The following is a 21718-nucleotide window of genomic DNA, read 5'->3' on the forward strand; positions in this document are numbered from 1 at the left end:
AGACCTTGTATTGTAAATTTTGCCCCAATCTAATCCCTCCACCCCCCACTTTTAAAAAATAACTGACTTTTTTGTAATTTTTTTATTTCACTTGTTTGGTTGCCACCTGCCTCCATTCTCACCTTTCCCTTTCTCAATTTATTGTCCCCCCCCCCCCCGCTGCTTCCTGGGAGACCTATGTCACATATCTCAGGAGATACTGTTTTATAGAATGGGGAAGTAAACAGAGATGGTGCTATATCTCTCATAAGCATGGGCATGGTTGTAAACAGACACAGCTCTAGATCGCTGCCTGTCCTTATGAGAGATATGGCGCCATCTATGTTTTTCATCCCCATTCTATAAAGTAATGTCTCCTGGAATGTGCAACGTTGGTATCTCAGGAGGCATTACTATCCTCCATTCATAGAGCAATATGTAATTTGACACAGCTCTAGCTATTGTTCCATAAATGGAGGAAAGTAATGCCCCCTAGGATATGTGACATCGGTATCACAGAAGCCATTACTTTTCTTCCTTCATACAGCAATACGTCAACAGACAAAGTTCCAGATCCCTGGTGCTGGGTCATTGGGAAAGCAGGAAAAGACAGCCGGCTCCCTGTGACGTAAAAAGAAAAATGGTAGTGTGGGGCAGGACTTGGAGTAGGAGAGTGATGCCAGAAAAAAGAACAATGCTGGATCCACTGGGCTTGTAAGTATTTTAATCCAACATAACAAATCACCAATGGTAAGGAGTGGTAAAAGGCAGAAATGTGTCAAGTTACTCCTGAAGTCATATCTTACATATGTGTGTGCTGGTGTAGTGTATAATAATATTAAAATACTAGCTACCTCTCAGGGGTGGGAACTGGTGAAGTATATATTCTTTAAATATAGAAAATAAATCTCTTTCTCTGTTGACATAAAGCAAAATGTTTTGTTAACTTGTTTAATGAATGTCATCATTTAGCCGACTCAAGTGGCTTACACATGTACACATTCAATGCCTGATGCATGTCTTCTATTTTATTTAATACTAAGCGTTCATGCTCCATGATGCCTTATATTCTATAGATTGTACTTACCTAATGATCAATGTGCTGTATTTTGTTACACTTTTGCTTCTAATAAAACTTTTAATGTGAAACCAAAAAAGAAAAAAGAAATCTCTGCCAGTTACTCTTGGATTAACAGAGGAGACTATTTAGGCAAAAATATCTACTGCTTTTACAACGCAAAGTAGTCTGTTAATTGAACCCTACAATGCCCATTTTTGTTCTGATGAGATTTTAAAATAATTGTAGTCACATAAAAAGAGAGATTATTTTGTACTGAAACAAAATGGTTCCAGTGGAAAGAATGTAAGAACTGCTTACCGAGATCTACTCATGTGAACATAAGTTTAAAATTAATGCAAAAGAAGACTGATTGTACATATTACACATTTTCATTTCATTAGATTTCCTGATCTCTAGATATACAAAACATGTGTGCTTCATCATTCCCCCATTATTACTGGTATGTATTTCTATAAAAAAAATGTATAAATACATATTATTACTTACGCATATCTTCAAGCCTATCCCTAATCTTTTATTTCCAACCTACCAGTGTTGAATAAGGTGCTCTGTGAATAATTTCACTTCTATTGACTAGGAACACGAACATCAGAAGTATTTTGCAAGAGTTTGCCATCGGTACCTTTGTTGGGTAACAGAACCTGACAGCCTCACACACATCTCTGGTCTTTCAGTTATATTTCACTACATAAAGCCAATGTTTTCCATCAGACTAAGTTTTGATCCCAGGGTTATAGTCATGGTTTTAATAAATATCTTCAGTTTAACTTGGTGATATCACTGCCATTTCAATCTGGAACCAGCACAATCTATGGATTATTACGGGCACCTGACAATTTTTAAATGTGTGCGAGCCACATGTGTGAACAATTGTAAACAGACATGACTGAGACAGAGAAAAGGAGTAGTATTACAGTACTGCAAGTATTATTAGCAGATTTAATACAAAAAGGAGACTCAGTTTTCTAGAAAAATGAAGCAAACATGCAAACATGTTCATATACTACACAATTTAGAGCTGTAGGCTAATGTGGCTAATGTGAGGGAGCACAAAACAAAACTCTGATCTTTCCTATAGAAGAAAGCAAGAATTTGTATATAATTATAAGACACTCATCTGTCATTTCAGACATTTGTTAACAGATTATTTTTTTTATCAGTAGATAACTATAGGCAGATTATGTCTAAAACACTTCTATCTGCTAAGACAATTAGCCAGTATGTGTGTACTCTAAAGCCCCGTACACACGATTGGACTTTCCGATGGGAAATGTTGGATGTCAGGCTACTGGCGAAAAATCCGACCGTGTGTATGCTCCATTGGACAATTGTTGTCGGATTTTCCGCAGACAATTGTTGGCTAGCATGTTTTCAAATTTTCCACCAACAAATGTGTATTGTCGGATTTTCCGATCGTGTGTACACAAGTCCGTCGGACAAAAGTCCAAAGTACAAACACGCATTCTCGGAAGCAGAAGCGGTCGGTCTTGTAGACTAGCATTTGTAATGGAGAATTAATATTTGTGACGTGGCAAATTATGAAATCTCCAAATGTAGTGCACAATTCTCTTCTTCTTTAACCTCCCTGGCGGTATTCCCGAGTCTGGCTCGGAGTGGAATTTCAGAACCAAAAGCGGTAACCCCGAGCCAGACTCGGGATCGCATCGCAGGATCCAGGAAGAGCTTACTTACCTTGTCCCCTGGATCCTGCGATGTCTCCCCGCAGTGTGAGCGGCTCGTCCTCCGCTCGATTCATCACAGAGTCAATATCCGTTTCCTGCGAGCATTGCGACGCAAGGGGATGGAGAACGGCGCCAAATTCAAAAAGTGAAACACACACAATACATACAGTACACTGTAATCTTACAGACTACATTACTGTATGAAATTATTTCACCTCCCTTTTGTCCCTAGTGGTTTCTCCAGTGCCCTGCATGCAGTTTTATATTATAAAAACTGTTCTTTCTGCCTGGAAACTGGAGATTGACCGTCCCTTTACATCAAAAGTGGTTTTAGACCAGCTAGAAAACAGTGATGATAAATTAGAATCACTCGCAGAATTGAGCGATAGTGATTTGTGGGGAGATCCGTCATCAAACACTGAAAAGTAATGACAGAGACAATTCTGCAACTGAGCAAATTTCAGTGTTTTTGATTTGATTACATTATTGAATAATTTTTATTATTATATTATTATTTGGTATAATTATTTATAGTTATTTATTATAATATAATTCATGATTTCGTGTTTCAAACTTTCTCGTACCCGAGATGTCTACTAGACTCTTGTTTGGACAGATTTAAGTGTGTTATTCCTAAGAATTACAGGCCTACAATATAAAACGCCAAATTTCCATGCAAAATAATTGTACCGCTTTCAGCATCAAAAATATCGCCAGGGAGGTTAATGGGATAATAATGAAGCTGCTTTGCTGGTGATACTGATGGAGTTATCGCAAACTAATTTTCAAAGGCTTTTTTTTTTTTAGTGATATCAAGAATAATATTATTATGCTTCTTTTATTTTTATTTGGGCAAGTTACCACAACACCATTATCCCGTTGTTTTTAAGATCAAAGATACAACTATGTTGGTGTCCCTTGTTAATTTTACATTGTATTTTTTTTAAATGTAACTGCCTACTCCAAAACTGTCATTTGAAGTAAAACACATAGCCAAGTATTATTCTACATAACTTTTTTATTGTGCATTAAAAAAAGAAAACAAATAAAATTAGACATGCTATCTGCCAATAGAACTTAACCAAAAAGTGCATTCTATGCATCCAAAAATATAGAAAATATACCAAATCAAATCATTATTCAACCAAAAAATAATGTCAAAGCAATAACTCCAAGGCCAAAAATAAATAACATGTTATCTGCTCCGATTCCGCAACATGTCTGGTTGATGAACGGCCGTTCAGAAATGAACTGAAAAGCACGAAATGAATAGCGCAAACTGAAAAGCACTAAATGAAAAACGCAAAAAGAAAGGCGCGAATCAACACTCACCAAACTTCTACTAACATGAAATTAGCAGAAGGAGCCCAAAGGGTGGTGCTAAAGAGCTGAAAAACCACGTAGTACGTCTAGTACGTCTACTACGTTCGTAACTGTTGAGCAACATTTGTGTGACCGTGTGTATGCAAGACAAGTTTGAGCCAACACCCTTCCGACAAAATTCCACGTTTTTTGTTGGCCAACAATCGTGTGTACTAGGCATTATTCACATGGCAATACTGACTTGACTTACGGCTCGTTCACACTAGCGGAGTGTACACAAGTTGCAGCCAGGCTTCAGCAGGCTTTCAACAAGCTTCAAGAAGTTCTAAAGCGTATTAGCAGCTTATTTAAAGTGGAAAACAACACTCCCATTAGGATCTGTGTTCAACATTTACAAATTTTGAGCTGAATGGTACTTTAACCTCTTCACGCCGCCACCTCCCTGCCCTTTAAGAGGTTTATGACACAGAGAAGTGGGGTGGGGCTTAAGGGCACATGACCACTGTAATTGGCTGTCACGTTGGTCAGGTGATCTGAAACCTTTCGGTTAGGCGCTGGTAACGGTGTCGGGAGCATGCACTACATGTGCTCTTGGCACAGCTGTATGGACAGCAATTTGCGCAAATATGTGGCCCCTCTGCACCAAGGACCAGGGGTTAACAGCTTCAACAAAGCTTGCCAAAGGCTCTGCAAATGCTTTGTCAAAGTTTGCTGTTCACATTGCTCTTATAAAAGCTGAAGCCCGTGTGAAACAGGCCTTACTTTGTGAAAGTGGTGAAAATTAATTTTGCTAAAAAATCATGCAAGGTAAATAAAAATGATGGAATGGATGATAGATGGAAGTCAGCAGAGCTTCACCTCATTCACTGAACTTAAAGTGTAAGTTCACCTTTACATAAAATCTGTAAGCTGAACTTACACTGGACCCCCTCCCCATCGCACCTGGTCCCACAGTACCTTAGGCCGGCAATCTTCCGCACTGACACATCAGGTCGCCGCTTTACCAGTCTGGGGATTTGAAATCCCTGTGGCTTTCTCTCCTCTTCTCCAGCACTGACAGGGCGGGCTACGCGGGTTCTGATTGGTCAGTGCCCATGTGACGGCGCTGGCCAATCAGAATGCCTCCTATCCAAACCTTTATGAGGAATGTTTAGGAGATTAAGCCCCGGGAGATTTCTGATCCCCGTACCAGTATAACGGCTTTACGATGTGTCAGTGTGGGAGATCACCGGCTTCAGGTACAGCGGGACTGAGTGAGAGGATTTTTCTGTTAAGGTGTACTTACCCTTTAGGCTGCATTCACACCTGAGCGTTTCAAAGTCGCAAGTTTTTACAGCATTTTTACCGCGATTTTGTTCAGGTCACCAATGTAAAAGGCAGAAAAACGCCTGTAATCTGCCCCAAAGAAGCTCATGTTCTTTTTTGAGCTCAGGGTGTTTTTCAGACGTTTTGCTTTAGGTGACAAAACGCTCAGATGTGAACAGGAGCCATTGAAATCAATGGGATCTTGCTTGTTGGTCAATTTTCATTCGTTTTTTCGTAGGTTTTACGAGCGTTTTATGAGCTGAAAACGCTCAGGTGTGAATGCAGCCTTAAGGAAAATTTCCTTGAAAAGAGAACAGCATATTTGCTTTTAAATTAACCCCAATGAGTCTCTTACATGAGGTATAGTGATAGTAAAACTGCCTGCAACTTCCTTTTAGCCACCATTTAGTCCCTTTAGTGCATGCTTCTCAAGTATTTTAAAACATGAAAAGGAAAGCTGGTTGGATACTGGTGGGAAACACAGTTAGTCAGACAGTTTATACCTACGGCAAAGTCAGGAATATAGGCTGATATGTATACATAAAGCTGCGAATGGTGTTGGCTATTTTATAGTACAAATGTTATAGCAGAATTGGCAATATTCTAAGTATAACAGCACTAATGATTATGGTTAAGCTCATAATTAATAAATCCTTTTTTATAATAATTATTATTTTTTTGATTAATTGATATAGATTAATCTGGGGTCTCACCGAAAGCCCCAGGCCCCGTACCAACGTTCAGGACCCGGAACTCCCAATTCTGAGTCACGTGACCGATGTGGTAGCCTCTGATGGGCTACCACAGTGATCAATCACTGTGAAGCCCGCCCCCCCCCGTGTTTCTCTCTCTGTGAATGGAGAGGAAAGATACACTGAGGTGGGTTTACTAAAGGCAAATATACTTTGCACTGCCAGTCTATTTATTTTAGAACTGAGGGGAAGCTCTGAATTGAGGGAAAGCTCTGCTGATTTCTATCATTCAATCATGTGCAAGCAAAAATGCTGTTTTTTATTTTCCTTGCAAGTGATTGCGTATTCTTTGCAAACTGAAACTTTACCCCATTTAGGCCTCATGTACACTGCTGCTGGTAAACGAACGTTTAGGAACAGTTGGGCATTTTTTTCAGCTGCCCCTGAACTCTCCTCCATGTTATCTTATCTGTACATGTACACAGGGGCGTTTATACTCAGTTCTAGGCAGTTGAGGAAAGCAAAAAAAATGCATTCAGGACGGACGTTCAGAGGCATTTGAAATGCCAAATGCCTGTAACAGCTTGTAAACGAGGTTTAGCCACGTTTTTTTTAATAGGCGTTATAATGGAGATACATTTCTGACCATTTTCAATGCAAAAAACGCTTCTAAACGCAAACGCGGCACAACAGACGTTTTTTACCGTTGGTTATTAGTTGTCAAGTTCAGGAGAAGTTTTAAAACGTCCCGTGTACATGAAGCCTTACTAAGCTCTGGAGAATGTGCACTTGCAGTGCACAGTATATTTTCCTTTAGTAAATCAACCCCATTGTATTTTTCCCTCTCCTTGCAGAGAGAAAAAAAAGTGTGTGTAAATAAATAAATAAAAATAATAATAAAAAATAACAAAATAAAAAGGTCAGTGCCAGTGTTATTGTTTGGGTCAAGCAAGGGTCAAAGTTCAATACCAGGGCCAGTATATTTTAGGCAGGATTTACTTTTTTTTTTTTTTTTTTATTAGTGTCAGTGTGTTTTAGGTAGGACAAAAAAAGCAAAATTGTGCATTATTGTTTCTGGGCTGTACTACGGGTACAAAAACAAATAACATACACATATGTGGTATTTCTATGATCGTCAGGAGCAAGAGAATTTATTTTGGTTTGGTTTGGTGGTAGGTTATGGTAGTAACAAGAAATATAAAGCTCAATTTAAAAAAAGTAAAAAAATGTTTTTTTGGGGCCAGTTTTCCTTTGATAATAGAAAAAAAACAGGAGATATCCATTACCATTTACCACCAAATGAAAGCCCAATCTGTTCTGAAAAAACAAGGTATAATCCACTTGGATGTACAATGTAGTTGTGATGATATGTACAGTTTTACTAACACATGTCAAAGTTGCTAAATTGTGCTTGGGCATTAATATTTGTTTTACCCCTAGGCGTGAAGGGGTTAACATCATCATAACCAGAATTTGAACAGACAACAAAGATGTTTTCATGCTTACCAAGGTAATCCAATCCAAGCCTTTTACATGAATCCATGCATGCTTGTATGGCATTGTCATACCCATAATCCCCTGGCCATAACTTTGTGGTGACCCACAAGTCTTCTCTCTTCACTCCACTTTCAGTTATTGCTTTGCCAACTTGTTCTTCATTGCCGTATCTCTTAGCGGTGTCGATGTGTCGGATTCCACAATTTTTCAGCGCATAGAGCAGTGCACTGTGGGAATATCCTCCTTGATGTGACAGTCCTATGGAAGAGAATCATGTTTAATGTAACAGTTAATAAATGTATAAATATAGCCCCCACTGTTTAGATTTAACTGCACTAAATATATACAAGTTAGATGATGATAGAGAAAGGTAAACAAGATCACAACTGAATAGGGTTCCACTTATTACTTGAAAAAAAAATGATTTGTCTCTGCATAGTAGTAGGATTTTTCAGAATCAATGGTAGATAAGTAGGCATAATCTTCATTGTGTTCCTAAATTTGAATGAAATACATTTAGCCCCCTCTCTCCAGAACAAAATGAAGGCAGATGTACTGTAGGTCCTAAAACTGGGGGTTCTGGCCAAAAAAAATGTTTTGTACTAAAAAGAAGGGCACATTTCCCTGTTTGTGTTGGGTTGTGCCCAGTGCAGTAATGAAGATCTACGGTCACAGCATAAACATTAATTTTATAACATCAACATTGTAATACCAATACAAACAATTGTTATATTAGACAATCCAATATAAGCTTTTTTGAAAAATCTCCTTTCATGTTGTGAGTGTTGACTGTCTGCAGGCCATCTATTTCCACAACTCTCTGGATTCCCTGCATGCTTTGCAGCTTCCCCCCTTCTGTTTACTTTCAATTTCCAATGACTACATATCCCATGGTACCTCTCTGCCTGCCAGCAGTGATTCCTGTACTGACTCCGCCTCCTGAAACTCCTCCTCTCAGCACCTCTGTAGTTCAGAAGGCAGGCTCTGTGAAATGTGTAACACAGCAGTGCCTACTCACACGGCATAGTGCTTACTTGCCACAGAATTCAAGGAAGAAAATGTGTAGGGATCTTCATAAATTAGGTTTACAAATGTCAAGATCTTTCAGATAATTAGGAATAGGCTAGAAATAACTGAAATACAATGTGGACGTAATTAAATGATTTTATATTTTCACTATATATGCTTTCAAAAGAGATCTTTGGGGTATATAAAAAAAATATATATTACAATCATATTCTCCTCCATGCTGCAGCATTAGTCTGAGGCTACAGCTGTTCCCCACCAGCTCTAAGCCTGAGAACTGAGGAATCACATGACCGCTGATCGCTCAGTGCTCTGTCTTCCCTGTCAGTCAATATGGTTAGGGTCCTTACAGAGCCTGGAGCAGCTCTGAGACATCAGCTGACAGCAGGCTTTAGCCCACTGTCGGCTGATTCTGAATGACAGGAGAGCAAAAGTAAGTGCATCTTCATGACCCAGAAGAGAAGTATGGCAAAAAAGCTTTGAGCATACTTCTCTTCTAAAGTGGAATTCCAGTCAAATTCCAACTAAGCCTAAACTTACTCCCATCCCCATTCTAATACTATTCTAACCACCCTGTAAAAGAAAACATGGCTATACTTGCCTATTCTGAAGCTTCACTGGTCCGGTCACATGATTGGGTCCCAGTGCCTGCTTAAGTGTAGAAGAGGGACAGCCGACAACGCATGCCCCATAGTAAGTGTCGCCCAGGCTCTGCAGCCATTGTCGCTGTCTCTCCTATAAGCCAGCACTGGGGTCTGATCATGTGACTGGACCAGAGCGGCTTCAGCATAGTTAAAGGGGTTGTATGGGTTCGTTTTTTTTTTTTTTAAATAACAAACATGTTATTATTATACAGGATTTGTATAGTGCCAACAGTTTATGTAGCGCTTTGTATACTTACCTCCACTGTGCAGTTCGTTTTGCACAGAGTGGCCCTGATCCTCCTGTTCTGGGGTCCCTCGGCGGCTGTCTCGGCTCCTCCGCGCAATAGCTAACCCCCCTCTGGGAAGCTCTATCCTGAGGGGGTTAGCTTGCGGGCGCGCTCCCTGTCATACACGCTGTGTCCATAGTCCAGAGCGTATGACTCGGTTCCGCCCCCCGGCGGCCGCATCATTGGATGTGATTAACAGCAGCACGAGCCAATGGCTGCGCTGCTATCAATCTATCCTATCTATCCAATCAACTGCCAGACTCCGTGGAGAAGAGGACGCCGGGGGACGCGCACAGCAGGTGAACGGGCTCAGGTAAGTAAATGGGGTGGGCTGGGGGGCCGTCATTGCCAGGTGTTTTTTCACCTTAATGCATAGGATGCATTAAGGTGAAAAAACACGAACCTTTACAACCTCTTTAAAGTATAAAGCACCTTTTCTTTTACAGGGTAGATAGAATAGTCTTAGAATAGGAGTGGGAGTAGGTTTAGGCTTAGTTAGAATTTGACTGGAATTCCACTTACCAACTTTGCTTTCAAATGTTAAGCTGTGCTTCCCCTTTCAGATATGAAAGTGATTATTCGAAGTTGTTATTGAAAATGGAAACTATGGGGTTGATTCACTAAAACTGGAGAGTGCAAACTCTGGTGCAGCTTTGCATAGAAACCAATCAGCTTCCAGTTATTTTTTATTTTTTTTTGTCAAAGCTAAATTGAGCAAGCTGAAGTTAGAAGCTGATTGGCTACCAAGCACAGCTACACCAGATTTTCCACTCTCCAGTTTTAGTAAATCAACCCCAATGTGGATCAAGAAGTTGAACACTTTTGCACCCCATGGTTTTGATGTAGAATGGTGTTTTTTTTTTTTACTGCGCCTCAGTCTTTTTTTTAACTTGTTTTGCTTATGCAAAGAATACCCAAATACCATTATGGAAAAATAAAACTGTATTTTTGTTTACACATGATTAGATGATAGAAGTCAGCAGAGCTTTACCTTATTCACTAAGCTAAGGGAAAATTCTCCTGCAAAGAGAAAAGTCTATAGTAAATAAACCCCGTTGTCTCAAAGGAAAACTCAAGAACTGCTAGAAAAGAATACGGGGCCCCTGAGGCACAGTGGAGGCATCATGGACAGAACTCAACTGTGATTTCCAGGCAATGGTACCTTCACCTAACAATTGAAATGTAACGGTAAATTTTTTTTTTTTGGATACAGTAGAAAAAGGAATCTGTCAGGTTTTTGTTGCTGGCTGTGTGCCTACTGGTGAGATTCACCGCTCTATTTGTCCTGGTGACCATTGTCACTGAGACAGAAAGTGATGAGAAACCCTGTTAGAGCTGTCACCAGAGCTAAAAGAAAACTGAAAATCCTCCAATTGGAAACGCACCCATGACAGATGAATTCCGTTACCTTTTGGACCGGTTCACCCCATAAATCGCACATGATCATATATGAATCACACAGGAACGCACAGCACTTTCCTGTGCGATTCACATACAATCCAGGTGCGTTGCGATTTCAGCCCATTCATCTGAATGAGCTGAAACCGCACCGGACCGCACCAAACGTAGTGCATGCACTACTTTATTAAACGCACAGCAACAAGATTGCATAGATTTGTGTCCTGCATTTAGGGTGTCATTAAAGGGGTTGTAAAGGTTCGCGTTTTTTCACCTTAATGCATCCTATGCATTAAGGTGAAAAAACACCTGTCAGTGAGCGCTTCCCCAGGGGGTTACCCTCCACTGTGCAAAACAAGCTGCACAGTGGAGGGTAAGTATGACATGTTTGTTATTTAAAAAAAAAAAAAAAAAATGAACCTTTAGTATCACTAAGTTGACAGACTGCAGATCACAAGGGCAGTACGTTTTGAATGCGGTGGTTGGTTTCTTGCACCGCGTTCTACTGTGAACTGGCACTTAGAGAGATGACCTCTCATTTCCTTTTGTGTCTAAAGGACAGAAAGTAAAGGCAAGTCCCCCAATGGGACACAGTCAAGGAGAAAATTACACTTTTAGTTGGGGTTAATCTGTAGGTTTGGTATTATCTATTGTATACGCAAAATGCGTGTAAAGAACACCAGCAAATCAAATAATAATAGTTGGTAAAGTTACTGGTTGATGCGAGTTGCTGCACACTAATGCAACTCTTCCAGCCTGGTACACAAAACAAAGAAAACCAGGATGGGTCTCCTAACCATTACCATATCAAACACACTAAATAACCGTGCCTGTTGTTTTTGTTCTGAGAAGATTTCAGTCGTTCAAATGGGAATTATGTAACTCTCCAACTTAGATTCTCAGAGACAGGTTCTCAGTATGAAGACTGGGACTCGGATTGATAGGACAGAATAGCTGCTGCTTCTCAGAGACCAAACATATAATACCCGGAGTTGGATGAATGAACAGCATTCAGCGGCTCTGCCAATGGGCACAGACCCTTCTTGTTTGCTAATGATTCTGGCAGAACAATCAGGGCAGAAAACCCTCTCAATGCTAAGTTGTCAGAATATAGCAGTGAGGGATAGTGCCAAGATTCTACCCCTGGGATGACAGCATGGTAACCTGCTTCTAATACACCACACCAAAACATTAAAGATGTCTGGAGGTTCCAAAAATAATTCAAATTCTAACAAATAGATGAAGAAATTTTAACTGAAAACAATCTTTTCTGGCCGGATGATTCCTTTATTATCTTTTCGCCACTCCATCAAACACCACTAATTCACCCCAGCTGCTGCATTACAACATAGAGGCTGGTGTGTAGTGCGATCGAGCGGGATCATCGCAGTGTAGATGCGTCCACCTCGGTGCATCGCACTGTTAACTTTTGTTTATAAAACTGTCTGCGCTGGAAAAAAGTTCTGAATGCAATGCTTTTTTTCAGCGCACACTACCCACATATCTCCACAACAAAATGGTGTGAACAGGGCACACCAGAGATGAGGCATTTTGCATTGCCATGAGCTGGGACTGCGCTGAAATAGCCACTCAACGCAGCCCCACCACATCTGGTGTGAATATAGACATGACAAAATCATATACTCAGTCACCATTGTACCATATAGTCTTATATACATTAAAGTGATTGTAAAGTTTACATCTTTTTTGTTTTAAAATAACAAACATGTTATACTTACCTACTCTGTGCAATAAAATAAAAAAATGTTTACCCTGTAGAATCACTTTAAATTATCAAGCAGAATTAAATGTTTTGCAAATAGTATCTATTCTGGGGATGTATTCTGAATCCTGTGTTAAAAAAAAAAAAAGCCGCAAGACAAAAAAAAAAAAAAAGGGAGAAACATGGAACAGCAGTAGTAGGAGAAAAGGTATTATATGAATGAGCAGGATGTTATTATTGCTTGTAACAGTAAGAAACTATAGACTACCAGACCTATTCAATGCAAAGGTGTTAAGCAGTGATCAGACTGCATCCTTAATTTTCATTCTCTTTTAATATGAAGTAACAGCTCTGAAGAAGGGGGTGTGCCCCCGAAACTCGTCAGAGTGCTCCATGTGAGCTTTTAGAAAGCACTTGCACTTTCTACCTCATGTTATCCTTCCATTTACATTCTGTACACATTGGCACTTTTGTGAGTATGCATTTTATTTGCTTTCTTTTCACCACTTTCTTTGGAGCTGTAAGTACATGCTCCCCGACCGGAAGTTGTGAGAAACTTGCGCCTTCCCTTTTTTGTTTTTGTAGTTTCACACTGGATATCCCTATCCGAGGAGAGCTGCATTCACCGGGCATAGGACCGAGCATGCAGGTGTCACTGGTTTGGCCATCCCTCTGTCGAGGACCACTGAGCGCTGGACAAATTTGGTTGTTTTTTCATGAAGTAATACCTGCAACAGTATTTTGTAAGACATGGTCAGGTACACAGATGTAGCTTTCCATTTCTCAATACTTAAAATATTTTTAAACCTTGACATTTTATTAGCACTTCAAGCAGCTGACCTGGGTACTTCCCTTGTTTGCCTTTTTTTTTTTTTTTTTTAGAAGCTTTGCTTTTTTTTAATTCAGCAGGGCGCCTTCAGGCTTCCTTTTCTTAGTTGTCTTCAGGGGCTGGCAACTTTTGGCCCAGGGGGCAAGTACAATCCAGAGGCCCATGGTGCAGCAACTCGGCACCCATCCCGCTTTCCATCTTCCCTGCCTCCTCCCAACCCCATTCCAGGCTAAAGCTCCACTCCAGGTTCTCTCTGCTCACCGGGCGGGTTGGGCAGGACAGTACCTCCTGCACCGACTCTGGATTACAGAACTGGCTGGCAGGGAACAGCCAAGAGCTGCAATGGGGAGCTGGGATGGTTTGGATGGGGCTGGCAGTGGGAGGAAAGCCTCTGGTGGGGCATGGAGCCGGCCTTTGCTTGGAGACAATGTACACACCATCCATGCCGGGGAGGAGGGGGCAACCTTCACTCTGTCCTTGTCCTCATCCCACACTTGGTAGGACACTGTTGGGGACTTTTTTACTTCTCTTTACCAGGAAGCTATAGGTATGTCTGTGATGGAAGCCATATGGCATTTTTACGAGGCAGCAGAGCAGCCTGGGCGGCACCTGACCCCCCCCCCCAGCCCAGTCTGCCCCTGTGTGTCTCCCTTCTCTTGTGGGTTCCTATGGAGTCATGCTTGTGTGCATGCTTGCGTACTCCCAGGAAAGAGTCGACACGTACCTTAGCACGCTGCCTGCACCAACATGAACAAGGAGCCAGAGAGAACTAGATGTGGCACTTGACATTTTTGGACAAGTAGTTCCAAGGAGGGAAGTCAGGGCACATTCTTTGGAGCTGTGAGTACACGCTCCCCGACCGAAAATTGTGGGAAGTGGTGCACAGCACATCATTTGAATTTCGTTTTTTGCCATTTCCCAAAGAAAACATTTAGACCCTGTTCACAACTGAGCAATGCTGCCACGTAGCATTTTTTTGCAATTTATGCACGTTTTTGGAGAGGCATCATTCATTTTGAATGAGCATCCCTCTGCTCCCAAAATGCGCCAAAGAAGCACATATACCAAATTTTATCACTGAGCCAGGCGCATTGGGCATTGACGGTCTTGCAGAGATATTTATGCATTTTGCCGCACAACAATTGTGGCAAAGTTGCACTGCTTTGGGGTGCTATTAAGAAATAATGGCACCGCAAGCTCAAAATCACACGATTCTGCCCACGATTTTAAAATGCTCAAGTGTGAACAGGGCATTAGGGGTCGATTTACCAAAAGCAAATACACTGTGCACTTTACAAGTGCAGTTGCTCCAGGGTTTAGTAAATGAGCTCTGACGACTTTCATCATCCAAACATGTGCAATCAAAAATGCATTTTTTTTCCTTTCTCTTGCATGTGATTGGGTATTCTTTGCAAAATGAAGCTTCCCCTCATTTATTAACCTCTGAAGCAACAGCACTTGCAAAGTGCACAGTCGATTTGCCTTTAGTAAATCAACCCCTTAAGCTGGTGTAGTTGTTTTTTATTATTATTGAAAATGAAGATTTCGTACAACTTTATAGGATTTATGATGTCAATCTGCAACTGTAAAGTTTGGTTTAAAACAATCTATAGAAGAATTTGGCTATCAATATAGAGCATAAAAAAAAGCATTTCACAGGCTGCTATAGGTAACAAAAATTGTGCACCTACACTCCTTTTTATTTATAGCCTTCTATAACTATAGCCCTTTAATAGTATCTTTTGCCAAGACTGATGTATATAGCAATAAACATACAAGAGAGCAACATGCGGCTTTCATTTTATGAGATCACATTACTTGGACTGACAGAGTATATGGTCACATTTCTCGCATCACTGATTGTAATTGCCTTGCTGTCCTCTGTAAATTGGCATTCATCAGCATCCAAACCCCATTCCATCATTTATCTTCACATCGGAAGAGTAACAGAAAATATTCAGCATTCAGGCATGCCGCATCACACTACAAATTTCTTCGCTTTCTCAGCTTAGAGTCCTCTAAAGCCGGCCATAGACAGATCGAAAATCCTTCTGAATCCGCCAGATTTCGATCCATCTATGGGCAGGCTGATTGAACTGAAGTCTATCTATCGAGCTTGTCAGGTTTTTTTTGTACAAACATTGCCAGCTGCTATACGACCAGCAGTGATCACAGTAATAGCGAGCGAAAGAGATTCCCCAAATGTGGATGGGAGAATGAAGCAATCAACCCATGGTTGAAAGAAAGAAAAATGCAAAACTTATGGCTAGCCTAAGGGCTCCTTCACATGGACATATTGGAACATATAATGTAAAATATGGCCGTATATCAGCACCGGGGAGCCACTGGTGTTGTGTACAGCAACCTGTACAGGTGAATTACAGGATGTGGCTGCGCGCAGGTATATGTAGCTCCGAGTGTAAACATGCACAGACGTACGCCCATAGAAACATAAGCATGTTTATACTCGGAGCTGCCTGCAGCCGCATCCTGGAATTCATTTACAGGGCCTGTATGCAACACCTGAGGCTCCTTGGGTGCCAGAATACAGCCGTATTTTATGCTATTTGTTCCAATAAACCTGTGAGCACGTTTTGGCTTTGGCTATACTTTAACATATAGTATGCAAATTGCCCTTTACTTGTAACGCACCGTGCTGTAGCCCCTATCACCCAGTCAGAATGTACCCCTACCCCAGGGCTGGACTGGGACAAAAATTTGGCCCTAGACTTCATCTAGACCAGCCAACTTTAATTTTGCAAACACGCACAAAAACAGTATATAAACTATACACATTTGCGCAAAAAAAACACCTCCCCCTTACATCAGAGTCCCTAGAGAGCCCCCTTCCATCAGGGCCCCCGAAGAGCATCCCCCTTATATCAGGGTCCGCAGAGAGCCCCCCTTTTACATCCGGGTCCCCAGAGAGCCCCCCTTTACATCCGGGTCCCCAGAGAGCCCCCCCTTACATCAGGGTCCCCAGAGAGCCCCCCTTTACATCAGGGTCCCCAGAGAGCCCCCCTTTACATCAGGGTCCCCAGAGAGCCCCCACTTACATCAGGGTCCCCAGAGAGCCTCCCCCTTACATCAGGGTCCCCAGAGAGCCTCCCCCTTACATCAGAGTCCCCAGAGAGCCTCCCCCTTACATCAGAGTCTCCAGAGAGCCCCTGCCTTGCATCAGGGTCCCCAGCGAGCCCCCCACTTACATCAGGGTCCCCAGAGAGCCTCTCCCTTACATCAGGCTCCCCAGAGAGCCCCTCCTTACATCAGGGTCCCCAGAGAGCCCCCCCTTACATCAGAGTCCCCAGAGAGCCCCCCTTACATCAGAGTGCCCAGAGAGTCTCAGCCTTGCATCAGGGTCCCCAGAGAGCCTCCCCCTTACATCAGGGTCCCCAGAGAGTCCCCCTTACATTAGGGTGCCCAAAGAGCCTCCCCCTTACATCAGGGTCCCCAGAGAGCCCCCCTTACATCAGGGAGCCCCCCCCTTACACCAGGGTCTCCAGAGAACTCCCCCCCCTTACATCAGGGTCCCCAGAGACCCCCCCTTACATCAGGGTCCCCAGAGAGCCCCCCCCTTACATCAGGGTCACCAGAGAGAGGGCGGGCAGTGAGAGATGATGTAATCTCTCTGCTGCCCGTGGCTGCACAGTGAGGGTGGAACAGTGGTGATGCAGGGCAGGAGATGAGAGATTATGTCATCTCTCTGCTCTCTCACCTGCCCAGCTCTCCTGTGCTGCCCGCCGCATGATTGCAGAGAGGCCAGGGGCCCAGTAGTGGGCCACAGCCCTGTGGTTGGGGACCCCTGAGACTTGGGGCTCTGGGCCCCGGATTCACGGCTGTAGACCCAAAAGCCACCCCCTAGCGATGCCACTGATTGCCACTGAAACCGACCCACTGAGCCATTGGCCCACCAGGAAACTCCAGTGGCCAGTACATGCCTTGCTGTTAGGGCTCGTTTACACTTGCGGTCAGGGGGGCGGTAAAAATATGTGGTTAAGCTGCAATTTATCCGTCCCCTTGACCACCTCGCTTAAAGTAACTTTAAACACTTCCATACCGGGTCATTTCTGGCATTCCTCTCCCACATGTAAAAATCTGCTAGAAAATTACTCAGAACCCCCAAACATTATATATATTTTTTTAGCAAAGACACTATTGAATAAAATGATTTGTTATATCATACGGTATTTGCGCAGCAATTTTTCAAACGCAATTTTTTTGTGAAAAAAAAAAAACTTTCATTGATTAAAAAAAAACAAAACACAATGTTTACCCCAATTTATTGTATAATGTGAAAGATGGTGTTACGCCGAGTAAAATAGATAGTGTCACGCTTTAAAATTGCGCACACTTGTGGCATAGAGCCAAATTCGGTACTTAAAAATCTCCATAGGCTACGCTTTAAAACTTTTTACAGGTTACCAGTTTAGAGTTACAGAGGAGGTCTTGTGCTAGAATTATTTCTCTTGCTCTAATGTTCATGGCGATACCTGATATCTCCTCTACCCTGGAAAGCAGGAGATAAAATAAAAAAAAAAACACTGATCTCTGCTTTCCAGGGAAAAAACTGGCAGTGTTTACACCGGCCAGTGCTGGATGTCACGTCACGACGTCGCTTCCAGCCTCCCAAGATCATAGAGATGGCCGGGGACCATCCGATTCATGGCCAGCTTTAAGGTAATCCGGCGCCACCACTGGATCGTTAATCCCGCCCTCCCGAGCCCAGAAAGGCACCAGGGGGCGGAAGAAGGGGGGACGCCCCCTCCTGCTGCCTGTAAAAGCAATCCAGTGGCTAAATAGCCACTAGGGTGGCTTTTACATTAGAAGGAATCCCTGGCTGAAAACACAGATATCTGAATGATGCCTGGCATCATTCGGATATCACCACTTCAACACAAGGATGTCATATGGGTGGGATGTGATTAAATCTTAATTTTTTGTAAAAATGAAAACAACAAACATTGAACACTTACCTGCTGTGTGCAATAGTTTTTCACAGAGCAGCACCGATTATCCTCTTTTTGGGTCCCCCTTCGGCAGTCCAGGCCCCTCCCCTTCAGCGAGTACCCCCATGGAAAGCCGCTTTCTATGGGGGCTCCCATATTGGCTCGCTCCTGAGCTGCCATATATCTATTGACATAGACTGAACAGCTCGGCCCCGCCCCCCGCATTTGATTGACAAAAGCGGGAGTTACTGGCTCCTGCTGATATTAATCTGCCCAATGGGGAAAAAGACAGTGGCGAGAGCCGCTGCTCTCATGCATATAGCTGGATTGGCCTCAGGTAAGATTAGGGGGGACGGGGGGGTCCTGCAGTACAGAATGTTTTTTTACCTTAAAGCATAGAATGCAGTGGCAGCCAGACATGGTTGTACACAAAAATGATACCCTCCTGAAGTTTAAAACAGACCGTGGGTAGGCGAAATATCATCTTCTCACCGCCTGTCAAACGTGGATCACTTTTCAGAAGGGCAGCAAGTTCTGCTGCAAGTGTAAACTTTAGCCTAGTACCATATTTTTACATCCTCCCCCTTTTTAACTGCTTTTTTTTTCATTGATTCATTTTTTACTCTCTCCGGGACGTCAGCTGATTAAACATATTTTTTTCCTGTGAAAAGCTAAAAAAATGCTACAATCCAACCTAAACTGAGAGTATCTTGACATCCCTCAGTGAAGCATGTTCCTCAAACTTTCACACCTCATTTTTAACACAGCAAGCCATAAACTCGGTTATAAAGCTTTCCACAGGGAGAGTAAAGGGTGTCTCTTTTTTTCTCCATTCCCACCAATTTTCAGTCCGGTCCTCATCTCAGCCAAATTGTTCTCAGATGCTTGGCTGTCGGGGGTTGTCTTGGAAACTGGTGAAAAGGCAGCTTTCTTCCTTTGAAACCCAGGGCAACCTAAGAGCTGTGGGGGCCTCTGACACAGATCAATTCCGATTTCCAGGTTCATTGAACTCATTTTAAGGAGTATAATATCCCAGCCTGGGTGTGAAAGGGTGATATGTACTCACAAAGAGAGTACCAACTTCAAAGGCCCCCTTCCTCCTCCTTCTCCAGCCGCTGAACCCTACATCCTATTTCTACTTCAGTAACAGTTACCCTAGAAATATAGACTCCTTACAGAACCCTCATTGTCACACTCATCGATTACATGGACAACCACAGATTCAGAGATTCTATAGTTAGACCTGTGGACAGAATTCTGAAGTTACAATGCCGTATTTAGGCAACACAGAACAGCAATACCACAGAGAAAGACTTCATACACATTAGAACATTAATTGCCAAACTGGTCCTTATTGAGAATTTAAGCCTAATCTGTACAATGTTTAGTCAACTTACCTGCATGCCAAAAACTGTTAGTCACCTCAATCCCAACAGTGAACAATATGGTAGTGTCTGTCCCTTTTTAACTATGGAAGACTGCATAATGCCACAGTTGTGGACAATTAATCACAGCTATTCTCTGTTATGCTGTCATGTAGGTTGCACCATAGCATCCATCTATTTGACCCTAATTCATAGGCAGGGGATTCTGCAGTTAACTGCATTTTTTGGCAGCTTGGGTATTTCAAATGAGAATGGCCCATGTAATTTATCCCTAACGCTGACTGCAAACACATCAATTTTGAATCGATTGGTATAAAGCAGGGATCTCTAATCTTTTCAGTATGAGGGACACATTGGGGGAAATTTACTAAAACTGGTGCACACTGAATCTGGTGCAGCTGTGCATATTGACCAATTAGTTTCTAACTTCAGCTTGTTCAATTAAGCCTCGTACACACAATTGGATTTTCAAACGGGAAATGTGTGTTGACACAGGCTGTTGGCGGAAAATCTGTCCATGTGTATGCTCCATCAGACAATTGTTGTCAGATTTTCCGCAGGTTTTAAAAATTTCTGCGGACAAATGTCTGTTGTCGGATTTTCCTATCATGTGTACACGAGTCCGTCGAACAAAAGTCCAAAGTACAAACACGCATGTTCGGGAGCAAGGACGAGCCAGAAGCGGTCGGTCTTGTAAACTAGCGTTCGTAATGGAGATATCACATTCGTGACGCAGCAAATTATGAAATCTTGAAATGCAGCTCACATTCTCTTCTTCTTTAATGGGATAATAATGAAGCTGCTTTGCTGGTGATACTGATGGAGTTATTGCAAACGAATTTTCAAAGGCTTTTTTTTTTTTTCTAGTGATATCAAGAATAATATTATTATGCTTTTTTAAATTTTTTTTTGAGCAAGTTACCACAAGACCATTATCCCGTAGTTTTTAAGATCAAAGATACAACTATTTTGGTGTCCCTTGTCAATTTTACATTGTATTTTTTTTAAATGTAACTGCCTACTCCCAAACTGTCATTTGAAGTAAAACACATAGCCAAGTATTATTCTCCACAATTTTTTTATTGTGCATTAAAAAAAGAAAACAGGGGGCGTGACCAGAAGCCGACCTAGATGGGTGCCTGATCCACCAGCTCTCTCAGCCCGCAGCACAAATAGTACAATTTGGGAATGATCCACCACACCTACATAGTCAGATCGAGGACCACCCGCTCGTCTAAAGCCCGGGGCACATCGCAGCCTCTTCCGGGCTCCTCCACGGACCTCCAAACTAATTTCTGCCCGCCCGACCTGACACCAGGCGGGGCAGACAAGATGGCACCAGACACCAATGCAGCCCGCTCTAGGACTCCCACGCAGCTCTCCCCCTCGGATCACTCTGCACACCGGACCTAAACAGGTCCCCAGCCGGCAGCTACAGGCTCCATGGAATCTGCCTCATACACCGGAGCGGTGAGTCCCCCAAACCTCCCCACCTACCCAGAGGCCCTGCCACGAGGGCTCCAGACTGCCATGTCTGACCCCCCCCCCCCCCAGCACTACACGCAATGCTCGGAAGCGTTTCTGAGGCTGCTGAGGACAGCCTCAGATCCCTGCGTTCATGGGACAGACCCTGGATCCCCCACCTCCTCAGTTTTTTCGCTGGACTTTACTGCTCTACTGGGCCCTGCATATCCCACCAGCCAGACACCTCAAGAGCCTGTGGGGATACATGCGGCATCCTGGGCCTCAGCTGCCACCTCTCTGCTCCCTAAAGCACAGAGACTGTCCCGCTCAAGGGACCCAGGTACATTCAGAACCCAGCCATCCCAAAGGGTCACATATGCTCAAAAGGCCCGATCCTTCTACCAGGGGCACACAGTGTACGGCCCCCCAGCCAGCCCAGACAGCAAACTGGTCAGAA

At 42.8% G+C, this 21718-nt stretch overlaps 1 protein-coding gene across 5 annotated transcripts in view; it reads right to left on the reverse strand.

Moving 5' to 3' along the window:
* Positions 1-21718, reverse strand: part of LOC141103434 (uncharacterized oxidoreductase ZK1290.5-like) — a 254666-nt gene that overhangs the window by 206762 nt on the left and 26186 nt on the right. For all 5 annotated transcript variants that reach the window (XM_073593022.1, XM_073593024.1, XM_073593027.1 and 2 more), the window contains exon 3: positions 7569-7817. In XM_073593022.1, coding sequence (XP_073449123.1) covers positions 7569-7817 — 249 coding nt within the window. The remainder of the gene's footprint in view (positions 1-7568; positions 7818-21718) is intronic.

Source organism: Aquarana catesbeiana, linkage group LG07 (assembly GCF_042186555.1).
Source record: "Aquarana catesbeiana isolate 2022-GZ linkage group LG07, ASM4218655v1, whole genome shotgun sequence".
Lineage (NCBI taxonomy): Eukaryota > Metazoa > Chordata > Amphibia > Anura > Ranidae > Aquarana > Aquarana catesbeiana.